Genomic DNA, 15,253 nt, shown 5'->3' on the forward strand with positions numbered 1-15,253 from the left:
GCCAGTTCGGAGCTCAGACTCTGAACAGACTCCAAACTGCCCCCTGGATCTGGCTCCAGAGTTCAGGAGCTGATGTTCCTCTGTCCTAATCACCCCAGGGCCAGGTACCCCCAGAGCCTGCAGAACCATTCAGACAGCCAGTCCTCAGCCTGCTTGTCCTCCCCGGGCCTGGCTCTCCCCGTGGATAAAGACTCCCTGCGCTCTCTCCCTTGCTCCTTCTGCCTCCTGACCCCTTGGTGCTTCCTTCCTCTGTGGCCCTGCAGGGTGCCGTCTGCCCTCTCTCGGGAACTGTGAGTAACAGCCCTGTTGGTAGCAGTCCTCTCCTGATCTCTTGGCTCACCATACCTGAGTAACAGTAAAACCTACATTTTAAAACACAGGGTGAGGAGGTGGTGTTGGAAGGAACATGTAGATTTCAAATGAAAAATAAGGGTGTTCTCTTAGTAATTCATTTAAGAAATATCCTTGTCCTCCTGAACCCAGCACCGTAATGTCTCTCTCTAAAGAGGTTTGGAATAAACTAGGCCTATGGTTTTGGACAATTCCTGAGGCTGGCCCAAGAGGCTGAGTACTCTGGCGAAGGGACCAAGATGACCCAAAACAGCTGGCTGTGTTCGTAGTAGATTTAACTTCTATAGCTCCATGTGGCAAAATGAACAAAATAGAGAACAGTGGAGTCAGATGCTAGTGCAAACTAAAAGCATGAAACCTGTCTGATAGCCAGAGCGGCTGACGCTGGAACGGGCTGGCACGGGGCCCCCGCGCCTCCGTCTCCGGGGCTTCTCGGGGTCAGTCTTCTCGTGGCAGAAACTTAACGGTCACTACACTCTGACAGTCAGTGTAAACAGTACTCTCTTTTTCTTAAATTGGAACCCCTTAATTAAAAACAAGAAATGTGTAGCACGTAATAAAATAATTGATTTTCTAATTGTGTATCCGTAGGAGCACGCTAGTTAGCCAGTTTCACACACATCTGGGAATGGAGGCACGCATGCTCCTGGGCCATCTTGTCGAGTGTCAGATGCTCTAGTTATTAGACAGGTTTAATTCTTTTATTTGCATTAGCATCTGACTTCTAGAAACTTCTACAACACTTCTCTATTTTGTTCTATATTTTGCCACATGGAGCTAGATATAGGGGTTAAATCTAGGACAAACGTAGCCAGCCAGCTGTTTTGAGTCGGCTTGGTCCCTTTTCCAGAGTAAATACTCAGCCTCTTGAGCCAGCCCAAGGAATTATCCAAAGCATAGGGCTAGTTTATTCCATATTATACCTATGATATTAGGTTTGGAATAAACTAGGCCTATGTCATTGCGTGTGTGTGTGTGTGTGTGTGTGTATTTTACCTGAATTTGATTCCTGCTAACAGTCTGTTGGTTTTCTGCCATAATTCCAATCTGTTGGGGTATTTTTGAATAATGAATCTTTATATTAGCTGCTACTTCTAGTTCGATGGTATATAAAGGGTGAATTCATCCAATTAAAATATCCAACAAGGGCTTTTAATGGAGACTCTATCCTTTAGTTGATCTGCTAACTCAGTGGTAAAGCATTTTTTGAGCGTGATTCAAGCACTCTTAAATCCAGAATTTTAGTAAGAGAGAAAGGGAAAGCCCTGTGTTTTAAACCATTAAGGAAAATTACTGAATGGAAAAAAGAATGAACATTAAATCAAAGTATATGCTAAATATGTAGTTGGTTGCTGAATGATTATTGAAGCATCATTGACTATAAATTCCTTTTATCAAGGTCTTTCGTGGGGAAATCCTACTTACACTCACCGTCTTTTTAAAGCTGGTGTTCGTTTCGGAGGCACTGTTAGTGCGTAGAGCTCTGTAATAGTCTTGGCCTTTTTTAGTGTCTCAGGGAATCTTAGTTGTGGGACAAATCAGGAAACTATAATTTGAAGGCAGAGAGAACCAGTTCATGCTTTTCATGTGGTCTGTGATGTAATTACTTTTACTGTTATCACCTCTGGGTTATTTGGGGCCCTAGTGCTTCAGCTTCCTGAAACCAGTCATTTTCAACCCTTGCTGTGCATCACATTAGAATCGTCTGTGGAGTTAAAAACAAAAAAAAAAAGTTTCCTTCAAAATTCTCCCTACTCCCATTCCCCACCCCAGAGGTCGTGGCTGCATGGCTCCAGGTTGAGGCTGAGGGATCCCCAGTGCGCAGCCCAGTTGAGAACGGTTCCCAGGCTTTCTTTGGTTCCCCTCAAAGTTCGTAATTTTACTTCCTTCCCAAAAGGTACCCATTTGGCTGCTGCTCCTTCCCCCAGCGTTTGAGTCTTAGTGACTGCTGCCCCTGCCCAATACTTCCTCCCCTGCTCCTCTGGGAACGCCTCTTCCCCACTCGCTCGACCTCTGTCCTTCCCCTTCCCCATCAGCCGAAGCACAGGTCATTTGGGGAGTCTTCCATTGGACAACTCTGTTCATCTTTTCTTTTCTTTTAATACTTTCCTATTTTTGTATTGACTTGAAGCCAACTAACAGTTCAGGCCGTTAACAAAAGTTGTTATCAGAGCCCTGACTGTTATTTACAACCTTTACAACCCATCATCTGCATTCAGGTCAGTGTAATGGAAACAGGGCGTGGTAAACGAAATCTAGTACAAATCCTTCTTTATTGTACATATTTAAAGCATTGAGCCTAAAAATGTATGTCTGTTTCTTTATTGTTAGATTTCAAAAGCAGTGATAGAAATAGAAGAAAATTCAGCTTCATCGTTGCTGAGTTATGAGGAACTTTTGGTTTTTAATCGTACCAGTGATTCATTATGCTATTTTAGAAAAGTCTCTAAGGAACCAAGTATTTAAATGAGTTAAAATTTAGAGCGTAGGATGGACTCATTCGCAGAAATCAAAATTATACACACACACACACACACACACAGAGACAATGGAATATTATTTGGTCATAAAAAGAAGGAAATTCTGCTATTTGCCATAACAGAGATGGACCTTAAGGGCATTATTCTGTTAAATAAGTCAGAGAAACACAAATACTGTAAGATCTCCGTTATATGTGGGGTCTTAAAAGAACAAAGCTATAGAAGCAGAGTTGGTTGCCAAGGGTAAGGGAATGGGAAAAATGGACAGGTGATGGTCAAAGGGTGCAGTTGTGAGATGGGGACGTTCAGGCGATCTGAGGCACAGTACGGTCACAGTAGCTAAGAACACTGTACTATGTACTTGAAAGTAGATCTTAAATGTTCTCACTATAACAACAACAAAACGGTAATTATATGAGGTAAAGGATGTGTTAACGAACCTTATTGTGGCAAAGGTCACATATATTTGAATGAAATTATCACCTAGTAAACCTTAAACTTATACAATATTATATGTCAGTTACATCTCATTAAAGCTGGGGGGCGGTGCGGTCTCTGAGAGAAAATGATTCTAACCTAGAAATCTTTACCCAGCCAAACTGTCAATTGAATGTGAAGATAGAATCAAAACATCCCGAGTTATCCAAGGTTTTAAAATTAACCATCACCTGCCCTTGCTCAGGAGCTGTTGGCGGGGTGTATGTCACCACAGGAGAGCATTCCAAGAAAGAGAAAAAAGCGTAGGGTCCAGAACAGAAAATCCAGCGCGGTGGGCCTTGAGAACAGGACAGAGGCCTCCAGAATATGCGTCTCTACGGGGGAAAGAAAAGATTACTTGACTATTTGAAAGTTTTTAGGAGGAGGTTTACACTTCTGTCAGAGATTAAAGGTGAATTAGGAAAATGAGAGATGCTTAGAAAATTTAACTGAACAGAATAACTGAGGCAATTATTAGCTCCAAGGAAATAAAGAACGTTAAAAAATGAATGGAAATACATTTCTATTGTGGCTGTAAATATTTATATGATGTGAACTGAGTGATTTAGCAAAATCAGTTGTCATAAACAACCGATTAGGAGGAAGGAGGCAAGGGATGTGGGGGGCGGGACAGGACGGGAGAGCCACACCTTCGCTGCCCGTGTTAGGAAGTCAGGAGTGAGTGTGGGGGCGGGGCTGCCGGGTGCTGTGTAGAAGTCAGGCAAGCGCTTGCTGGTGTGAACAAGCTCAAGGGTGGAGAGAGAGATTCTGCATTACGTAGTTCGACTTGTAAAACTGCATGTTTGTATGACTTCTGTAAATAAAAATTAAAAACAATATTTAGCCAAAGTGTGATAGGACCTCATGAAGAGGATGGGAAGGGGAGGGAGGCATGGGTGTGTTTTGGAAGGGCTTAGGAAAGCTAAATCAAGGCAGCGTCCAAAGTGGAAAGTCAAGGAAGCAGTGTATTTTGGCTTTTTAAAAATACGTAACTAAACAGTAGGTGAAATAGCAAAAAACGTTGAAAGAATGGCTTCTGCAAAGTCAGCAAGGAAGAAGGGGGCAGAGTGAATTTGGGTAAGTACCCAACATTATCTGCTGTGGCAGACAAAAGTATTACTTCCTTGCACAGTTAACCTTTGAACAACATGGGTTTGAATTGCACGGATCCACTTCCCCGTGATTTTTTTCAATAAATACCTGTACAGTTTTTGAACTGCATTTGGGAGTCTACAGGTGTGGAGGGCCAACTGTATGCACTGATCTTCACCATGCTATATGGGAGACTTGAGCATCCTCAGATTTTTGTATCTATGGAGGTCCTGGAACCAATGACTCACATAACTGAGATACCACCAAGTTTTGGGAGAGTCAAAAGTTAAACATGGTTTTTTGACTGCATAGGGGGTTGGCACCCCTAACCCCCACATTCAGGGGTCAACTGTATGTAAAAAGGTGGTGTAAATAGATAAGGAACAGGAGTACATAGCCTAGTACAAAATACTCAGAAGATGCACGTAGGCAGTTAATAGCACAGATGGTCGGTATTCAAGTAAAAATGTTCAGCATCCCTAAAGGTACCAATTTTTCACCAGCTCTGCAAAAAACTGATACTACATATTGACAAGAGTGTAGAGGAACAGGAAATCTCATAATTCTGACAATAGTGTAAATTATAATTTTAGAAAGTAATATAGCACTAACGTTTTAAAGGCATGTATGCCCTCTGCCCTCCCCCCCCATGCAGAGTGTGGGAGTCTCCACTGCCAACACATCTGCGCGGCTGCGTGTGCGGGGTGATCGCCGCGATGCTGTAGGAGCACAGACGCAGCGGCAGCCCGCGTGGGGGCCGTGACCGTGCATCCGCATCCGCGCGCCGGCTCCCCGTGGCTGCAGGCAGCACTTTGGCGGGGCAGGCATTGCTTTTGGCTAGTGTCCAACAGATGGCCTTCAGTAATGCTGTTAATGACCTGTTTCCCTCTCATTTGTTAACTTCCCTGTTCTCATCTTTATTCTAATGTTAAGGTGGTTCTGAGAATGATTAGAGTCTCTTTAATCTGCCTTAAATTTTGCCTCACTGCGCAGGCTCTCGTATTCGCTTGACTTTTTTTCTTTGTTCATTCTCCACTCTTTTTCTTAAAATTCACATTAATTGGGGGAGGAGAGGTACAGTTACGTAATTCAAAGGTCAAAGGACAGTAAAAAAGTAATGAAGGAAAAGTCTTCATCTAACCCTTGACTTTCTCCGTACAGGTCCCTATCACTGTGACAAACAGTGGCATCAGTTTCTCTTGGTAATTCCGAGATACTTTGTGTGTCGAGAAGCAAAGACATATATCTTTCCTTTTTACTGCAGTGCATTTTTTTGACAATTCCTTCTCCACGAACTCTGGGCTTTTCTAGCCTCTCTCCCTGGGTTTTCTAAGAAAGTCTTTGATTTGTTCCTCATTCAGCAAGGTGCTGGGATGGGTGCGGTGATACAGGGACAGAGTGTCCCATGCGGTGAAGCTGATTAGCTGGCATCTCACCTTCCCTCTTTCCTTCATGAAGCACCAGGGATGCTCAGGATCTGGGAATAGACTTCTGGCCCCATGTGTAGGTCCGTGGTGGGCATTAGACTCCAGGGTCTCGGTTCCCTTCTCTCTCTGCCTGTTCCGAGTCTCTAGTGTGGACTCTTCTCTCTTTGTTCCTTGATGGTTCTGCCTTTTCCTTCTACACAGTTAGGTGGTGTCATTTTCTTCCAAGGATGCCATCTCTATGCCAATAATCTCTAGCCCAGAATTTATATATCTCTAGCCCAGATTTCTGTCCTGAGCTTCAGATCCAAATACCAAGTACAAGCTGTGCTTTCACTATCCTCACTTAATTGTCCCTCATGGGATGTCCAAAACCAAACTCAGCCTGCCCTGCCTTTCAGCTCGTCAAGTCTTCTCTGTCTCAAGAGTGACACCTGTCTTCACAAACATGGTTGTCAACTTCAACTCAGTCTCCTTCCCTTTTCCCCTGCATATTTCTGTCTCCTTCTCTGCATCCAGGATTGCTAATATTGATTCATTAATCTTGGATTTATAGTACAGCTATTTCCTATTAAAGAAGAGGGGACATTATATTCCCTTCCATGATTTCTAACACATAAGTTGTCATTCGTTCATTCTGTCACTCAACTGCCATGAAAAGCACAGGCTCTCAACGTCCTGGCCTGTTCCTTTTGTCTCATACCTATACATTTGGAGAAGGGAGTCTGAAGACTCGTCATGGCGATTTAGATCACACTTTAACGCCCGCAACTCCCTGCACCCCTGTGCTTTCTCGTACGTGCTCTTTTTATTTATATATTGCTTAGTAGAATTGTCTTCCCAAAGATGAGTCCTGTACGTGCCAAGTCCTGGCTATTAGGACATTTTGGTACACCCCAGTATGTGAAGTTGGGTGTCCTTGGTATTCTGATCACCAGGATTCTGAGTCTTTCCTCCAAAGACGTTTGCGCTCCTGCGTACCCGTCTCTGGAGGACAGGAAGGTGGGAAAGTGTGTGTCTCTTCAGTCTCAGCAAGGAGGGGTTCTTTCACTTTGTACATTTCTGTGTTACTTCATTTTATTTTTTACAGCTAGTAAGATTGATAGGGAATACAGAAAAATAAGTTGAATTAAGGTAGTATAAATAGGTGAATTTCTCTTATTTAAATATCTCTTTATAATAACAAAATGTTATAAAACTATGTTGTAAATCCTAGCAGGGACTTTTCTTAAAGTCCATGTTTCCTTTTCAATAGATTGTTTCTATCTAAAATGTTAACTGTCTTAAGCCATCAGGTTCATAGTTGATGTGAATATATGAAATCATTGGCATTTTTATCACTTAAGTACAAATTGTCAGCTCTTTAAAAAGCCAGCCCACCTGTTGGTATGGAGTTTCCTGTGTCAGCAGCTTGTTTTCAGTTATTTTACTCGTAGATTTCAGCGGTGACTGGCTGTCTGGAATCGTGGGATGTGTGTGGACTTCGGAGTGAGACAACTCAGACTGGGGTCCCGGCTCTGGCACCTGCTAGCCGGGGGTCCTTGGACAAGCCGCTTAACTCTCTCAGTCCTCCTTCCCTATGCGTTGGAGGCGATCAGAGTCACCCGACAGAGCTGGGACGATGTGAATGAAGCATCTAGCTTTGTGCTGCAGATACAGCAGACACTTGAAAACTGTTAGCTTCTCGTTTCCTCTCTACCCCCTCAGTTGGTATAGAGTCTGTCAACTCGTTTTTCCCTGACGCACAATTCCGATAGAGGTAAATACGTAAAGCTCTTTGGGTGATACCCGGACACTGTCCTCCTCGGGGCTCTGGCCGCTCTTCCTGCCTGCAGAATTAAGCTCGTCCTGCTCATCCCTCCACCTTTCCTGTGTTTTCACAGCGCGTCCCTGGTGTGACCTGGCTGTGACCCAGGAGTTCTCAGGCTTTCCGACGTGTATCAGTTATCTACTGCTCTCCAACAAGTTACTCCAAAACTTAGCAACTTAAAACCTCGCGTTATCGCACCGGTTTTGAGTCACGGGTTTGGGAGTGCCTTGGCTGGTTGCTTCCGCTCAGGTTCTCTCTAGCGGTTTGGGTAAGCCGCAGCCGCAGGCATCCGGGCGTTTGGTTGGGGCTTCCAGAGGGGCCCTTCAGCTGGCTGCTGTCAAGAGATGGCAGCTCCTCCCCAGCCGTGGGCACGAGTCTGGAGTGCCTGCCGCTACCCTCACCACACGCGGGCACGGGGAGCCAGAGCGCCTGTCCCTGAGCCGGCCGGTCCCCGGGCCCCCACCAGTGCTTCCGCCTTACTCCGTTCCTGAAGCAAGTCACCCAGTGCCCCCTGCGCTCAGAGGGACAGAGAGTAAGGTGTGCCTTTTGAGGGGAGCGTTGTCAAGGACTTTGTGGACATTTAAAGACCATCTCACCTGACGTGCTTGTTGAAAAGTGGGGTTCTCCAGGCCCCCTTCACACCTCGTCGCAGGGCGGGCCCTGCACCGTGGTGCTCCCAGTGCGGAAGGCCTGGAGTCCACGCTTGGCAATGCCCCGGGTCACTGGTCTTTCTTAAGTAGTTCCACTTGGTCACACCTCCGCCTTCGCTCACACACAGCCCGTTTGCACCTGTCGACATCCTTTTCTAGGGCCTGCACGAGTCCAGTTACCTGCATGGCGCCCACTGCCCCAGACAGACGTGCCCCCCCCCATAGTCGGTCTCTGTCTTGCTCCTTGGTTCTAATTACTTCGTTTCAGCGCCGCACGGCTAATAGGAACTTTTGAAATGATTGCTTTCGTGTGGCCTGCTCTCCGGCCGGCAGAGCTGTGACAGCTCTGTCGCGAGCCTTCTGCCGCTCACGGTGGACAAGCAGCGGGGCGTGAGAACGCCGAGGCGCGGCCCCGCAGGCGCTCGTGAGACAGGCGCGTTCCTGCGCTGTGCTCGGGTTCGAGTGTGCAGTAGCGAGGGGGCCAGACGTGTTCCCGGTGGATGAGGAGGTGACAGTAACCAGGTACACAGGAGTGGCTCATCTCATCACGACTTGAAAGACGCTCTAGGGAAGGCGTGCCCAGCGGCGCTGCGGCGCAGATCGAAGGCGGCGTCCTGGCTGAGGCGCTCGGAGCAGCCGCCTGCGCCGGTGGGGTGGCAGGGTGGCGGGGTGGCACGGAGGCACGGAGAAGGGACACTGCGGAGGTGCGAGCGTGTCCTGATGCCCGCCGGCTGGAGGAGGGGCTGGCGCTGAGGTCGGAGGATGGGCGCAGGCGGCCGGGGCGGGGATTCCAGGGGCAGCGTCCCAGCTGTGCTGGCGTGGTGGCCGGCTCGGAGCGCTTCTGACCTCGACGTCGCAGAAACCACGGGGGACTCGTTACGGACGCGGCGGGCAGGTTGGAAAGCAGGGTTCCCGCGTTCGCTGACGAAAGGACTCAGGCCTGGATGCTTGCCCGGGCGGCCGTCTTGTCATCTCGGCGTGCAACGTGGTGGCAGGCACGGCACAGCAGGAGGCACGAATGTGGTGACGGAAGTGCCCCTGCGTCAGCGTGGTCCAGCCCGCCGGACGGAGCGCTGTTCGTCCGAGGCCGTGTGTCAGCTCTGCGCTCAGGCCGGCGTCGCGCACGTCCGCGCCCATCTCGGTGCCCGCTGCCGCTTCCGTGCGCGGGGCCGGGGCCGGCGAGATCCCGTGACTCCTCACCGGCGCCCGCCGGCCGCTGGGGGGCCGGGTGCTGGCCACATGCCCCCCGGAAAGGCAGCAGGGCCTCGGAAGGTCTCATCCTCTCTCTTTCTGGTTTCCGTTTCTTTGCAGGAGGGTTGGGTGAAATGCCGTCGTCGTCTGAGATCTCCCAGTAGCCCAGGCCGTGATGCCGAGACCGCCTCCGCGATCACGCGTTCGCGTGTGGCGGCAGAGTGGCGTCTCCGTGGCCTGTGTCGGGGCTGGGCAGCTTCGCTGGGCCGGCCTGGGCAGTGTTTCCTGTGGGCTCCCCTGGCTGGGTTCGCCTCTGTGGCCACAGTCAGGTGGCGAGTTGGCAGGGGCTGCATTCGCTCAGGGCGTGGGTCTCTCTCTACATACAGTCTTTCTTCCTCAGGGAGGCTGGACCGGCTACTTCATACCGTGGCGACATTATTCCAAGAGAGCACGCCCTGAAGCACAAGTCTTTTGTCCAGCCTCCGCTCACTTCAAATGTGATAGTGTCCCTTTGGCCAAAGCAGGTCGCACAGCCAGTACCAGACGTGAGGCAGGCCTAGTTGGGGCCGTTAAGATGACTGTCTCTCGCAGCCGCCATGCTACATGAGGATTTCCTGCAGTGGTTTTGCTCAGCCCCTTCTCACAGAATTACTTGGAGTTATCAATCTCATTCATTCGGGATGTAGTTCATTGGGACTGTATAAATTTTGATTTGCAGAATTAGAACCCCTGCGTAGATACTCAGACTAAGTTTAATCACATACTGTTCTTGCCTAAATCTAATTTTATGTGTTCAAGATAGCAAAATATAATTGAGATTGTGGTAACATTCTCCTCTGAGACCTCTGCCTTTTCACAAGATAAAACTAAAACACTTGGTATCAGGGTGTAAAGCTACTTCGCAGTTCCCCTGGACTTTCATGTTGGTCTTAGATGTGGACTACTGAACGTTATTGATGTACAGTCATCTAAGAGAAAGTTTAAACTTGTATTGCAACAGTGGAATATAACATGTAATAACCAGTTTCGGGGGACATTGTGTTTGTTTTTTAGCTCTTCAGAGAAGTAAGAATAATGAAGATTTTAAATCATCCAAACATAGGTACTTTCTGCTTTCTTAAATACTTTTGGGTCTAAACGCATTCTTGAAAGTATGTCACAAAGCTAAGCATACATACCAGGAGTGACAGGAGATTCCCTCCCTCCTCCCAGCCTAGGTACACTTTTAATAAAATGTATATACAAATCGTTGATTGTTCGCATTCACTCTTTGAAATTACTAAAGGCAGGTTAAAAGCTTAAGTATTTAAACATTTGAATTTAAAGCTTGAATGCAGGTTATAATCAGATTATCTGATTTTTTTTATCAGAAAATATAATTGTATTTAATTCATAAATAGAGAAGAATTATATCAGGTCAGAGTTAAGATTTTCAGATATATAACACCTTTTGCTGTAGCTGTGTTTCTAAGGAAATATTTATACACTGAATCATATTTTAAAAGATACAGGATACTTGTTATCCACTGGAATTTTTATATGAACGGCTTTATACAGCACAGATTTGTTCGTGGCCTCTGCACACAGCTCTGTGCTAGGTGTGATGAGGTGGGCTTAAAGCCGAGGAAGGGCCATGGCTCTGCCCTCAATTGGGAGACCAGGATGAAAGTATGCAAATCACCTAATCCTGACCCTATTACTTAGATACCCCAATGAAAACTTTTGATCCCGCATATCATAATAGAGCTTTTTACAATAATATAATTGCTTTATTTACACAGCGAAGGCTCCTGCAATCGAAAAATATTATTTCAAGAGTGAAATAGCTCTTAAGACAGCCAGTTGTATCAGTTTACTATCAGAATTGTTTCAGGAACTGGAGGGGTGACATTTGATCTTTAGGATATCCTTTCAAGAATTCTTCAGGCACAAGAAGAGTAGAATAAAATGGAACCACAGGAGAGAGAAAGCTTATACCCTATTTCATCAAATCTAAACCGCCATTATGTAAAAGGCGTTATTGTTTTACAAACTACTAAGAAAAACAATGCTTCCAAGCCATTATCTAATTACCAGTGATATTAGTAAAATGTAAGAAAATGTTCACCTTAGAAGCAATAAAATATGGTATCTTCGAGGAAAAAAAAAAAGGAATATAATAGTGGGAATAAAACTTTCTTTTCATTTCAACTTTTTTGGTTTAGCTAGCCAACTCTGGATTTCAGATTCCAAATTTTTACCCCAAAACATGTAATCACTACTGCCTAAAACTACCTAACGTAAACATTTATTTTTTAATTACTTAAGTTGTACCCTAATTGGAGTTCTCTCTACTTAAGTGACATATCTTTGATTATAGATTTAAATGTGTAAAACTTTAAATTTCTATGAGATTAAAATAGTTTCCCCAGGAAAGCCATTATTTATATTGGGATTTTTTAAAGGTTTTATTTATATTTTGATGATTTACCAAGATACATGTTTTAAATTTCTTTCAATGATTTTTCTTGACAGCCTGAACATATCATCTTAGAATATCATCTTAGAAATATGATAGTTTTACTCATCAGTTCAACAAACATATTAAATGTTATGTTAAGCACTTTATTTGGTCTAATGCTCTACATTAAAGCATCAGAAAGTGGCCTGAAATGTAAGGGACTAGCATTCCCCACCCCCACCCCCTTTGTGGTAAATCAGAAATATGTATTACCAAAATAAAGTAGATAGGCAAAATAGTGATTTTATAGCTTTAGAAATTTTCTTCAGTTTCATTTAAAAATGTATATATTTCTGATAGAAATATTCTATCTGTAACAGGGACTGATAGAGCAAAGTCACACTGACCCATTGGCAATAATTATTTTAAAAGTTCTTTTCAATTAATCGTAATATAATCCCTTCTACTTCTTGTCATCTCTGGCTTCGGAATAGTAACAAAGGAACCTTGTTTTCGGAGAATGGTGATAAGCTTCCCAAGCAACAAAATCTAGAGTGGAATTAACATATATCCTTAAGCCAGAATGACAAGTGAATGGACTTGCACTTGTAGGAGTGGAGGAGATCTGAGCACTTCCTGCAGATTGAGAAATAAAAATGCTTTTCCCGAGGTGCAGAGGAAGGCCGCCAGCCACTGGTGACCTCGTATGTAGGCCAGTGACAGGGGAAGTGAGCGTAGATGCACTTCACCAGGCTGCTGAGCGTGCAGTGGGGCAGCATCGTTTGAGCACCCAAAATTGTCTATTATTTTAGAATCCCGTGCTCTTATAAGTCTTTTTTGCTGCTGTTGTAATATACGATAAATTTCCTGAAAGCAGTGCTCAGAGGGCAAGCTTTTAAAATCTTTACTAGGAAAAAAGTGTTTTTTTGTAGTTACGGTTTATATGTATATGCATAAAAACATTTTTTCTTTTTCTCCTGTGTCCTATCTCCTCCCCCAGTGAAGTTATTTGAAGTCATTGAAACTGACAAAACACTCTACCTAATCATGGAGTACGCAAGCGGAGGTAAGAAATTCATCTGTGTTGCTCCTCCCTCTCCTCCCCTTTTGAAGAGGACGACACAGCCATGCTGCCCAGACGGGTGATGCTTAAGGCGTCGTGAGCATCCAGACTCGTAACACACTCGGGTGGGAGTCAGAAAAGCCACCTGGTACCAGCTCTGGAGTTGCTGTTAAGTGTTTCACCATTAGCATTTTTTATTAATAATATCCAAATATTTGGATTTTTTTATTGCTGTAAAATACCCATAACATAAAATTTACCATTTTAACCATTTCAGGTGCATAGTTCTGTAGCATTAAAAATACATTCACATTGTTGTGTAACCATTACTGTTGCCATCCAACTCCAGAACGTTTTCATTTTCCCAAACTGAAACTGTCCCCATTAAACAGTAACTTTCCCCCCCTCTTTCCAGCTCCTGACACTTAACCATTCACCATTCTTCTTTTTCTCTCTGAATTTGACTACTCTAGTATCTTTCGTGGGTAGAATCATTCAGTATTTGCCATTTTGGGACTGCCTATTTCACTTAGCATAATGTCCTCAAGGGTCACCCATGTTGTAGCATGTGACAGGATTTCCTTCCTTTTTAAGGCTGAATAATATTCCATTGTGTATGTGTGTATATATAGACACATATATATTACATATGTATACACCACATTTTGTTTATTCCAAATACTTGGATTTTTAAACATACCAGTGCATTGGCCTGTTCACAGTAAATGTGTACCATGTGTTGGATTGTGTTTTCTTACCAGATTTGCTATTGCTGGCGGCCATCTTCCCCAAGGCCAGGAATGGTGGTCACAGTGCATGTGGTTAGATTTTTCCTAAAGATTAAGGACTGGTGGTTATTTGCCTGCCAGGTTTTTTAAATGCAGACATTTTTCTGAAATGGATGTATGTAGCAGTTGTCTTTAACAAAGATTTTTATTTTAGGGTTGGGCTTGGGGTGGGCTTGTAGTGTTTGGACCAGGTGTGAGTTTCGCCGTCTACAGAGGTCAGAAGCTTTCCCGCTCCTCTTTTCCTCTTCCCTGCCTCTAGCACAGTGCCTGGAACATAGCAGATTCTCAACAAATGGGAATTGAGCTGAATTTATGAAATTATAAACTACTCGAGACATTCTCTTTAACTCTACAGTATAGCTAAAATTGTTTTTGTTATAGTAGCGTTTTATTTATCATTAGCACTTTAATCCAGGTTGCAGAAGCTGAAGACAAAAAGTTGAATCACAGCCTCATCCTAATGAGGTAACCACTAAGTAAAAGGTCGTAAGCCTGTTGTGAGCAAAATAAGTCGTAGTAGGCACACCCCTGACACTACTTTTCCATACTCCTAATTCATTATCAGTTGTGCGTTTTCTGTTGTAAATTGTGATTTGAGAATTTGGTTGGGATTTCCACAAGTGGGGAACCAAAAATCCGTATGGAATTCTAATACTTCCTGTTCCTCTCATGGAGAGTGATGTTCATAACCTTTCATTGTGTAGCCTCTGCAGTGCACCGTGCTTTCTCTTAGCTGACCTCTTTTGATCTTCACAATGACCCCATCATGGGGCCAGGCAGTGAGTGATGGGCTTTTCCCACCGGGAAAATAGAGGCCAGGAAGTCTCCCTGTGGTCACTCTGCGTGACCGGGGGCCCCGGCCTTCCGACACCGTGTAGCCACTCCTGATTTTGTTAGTCGGTCATGGCTTTCTGTTCCCATGTATTTAGGTACCAGGGTCATGGAGATTGCTCTTCCATAGGGGCAAGACAAAAACAGCTGAGACGCATCCAGTTTTAGTAGAAAGGGGATGAGCTTTGGGAAAGACAGGGGTGGGGACATTCCAGCCCATGCCCCTCGTTGACAATGTGGCCTGATAAGTCTCACGTTTCAGTTGCTCAGAGGACATGCCAACACGGTCCTCCTTCCAGGTAGCCACGTTACTCGGTGGCGGTTTACGAAAGCACTGTCGGTCTCCAGGACATCACTTTTATTGTTAACATGTTTGCCATTTTGAACAACAAATATTTCACTACATTGACTACCTCCTCCTCCCCAGCCTGATGCTTTTCAGGTTGGTGGAATCATAGAATCTCAGAAATCAGCCGGCACAACTACTTAATTTTTACAGATGAAGCTAAAGCCCTGAGGAGTGTCCTTTGCCAACAGTGTCATCTCTAGTGGCAGAACTTAAACTAGAACCAAGGGCCTTTTGAACTGTCCTGTCCAGTGTCCTTCCGTCAACGACATGGACCCTGACCTGGGTGTGCAGAGCCACTGTTTGCTCT

The 15,253-nt window shown here is 45.1% G+C and overlaps 1 protein-coding gene across 7 annotated transcripts in view; it reads left to right on the top strand.

The window, feature by feature from the left end:
• Positions 1-15,253, top strand: part of MARK3 (microtubule affinity regulating kinase 3) — an 82,073-nt gene that overhangs the window by 34,492 nt on the left and 32,328 nt on the right. For 5 of the 7 annotated variants that reach the window (XM_016121427.2, XM_016121428.2, XM_016121429.2 and 2 more), the window contains exons 4-5: positions 10,529-10,577; positions 12,916-12,981. The exons of 1 other annotated variant lie outside the window; for it this stretch is intronic. In XM_016121427.2, the coding sequence (XP_015976913.1) occupies positions 10,529-10,577; positions 12,916-12,981 (115 nt within the window). The remainder of the gene's footprint in view (positions 1-10,528; positions 10,578-12,915; positions 12,982-15,253) is intronic. One more of the 7 variants, XM_036218171.1, reaches the window with a different exon arrangement.

The sequence above is a fragment of the Rousettus aegyptiacus genome, unplaced genomic scaffold (assembly GCF_014176215.1).
Source record: "Rousettus aegyptiacus isolate mRouAeg1 unplaced genomic scaffold, mRouAeg1.p scaffold_m13_p_3, whole genome shotgun sequence".
Taxonomy (NCBI): Eukaryota; Metazoa; Chordata; class Mammalia; order Chiroptera; family Pteropodidae; genus Rousettus; species Rousettus aegyptiacus.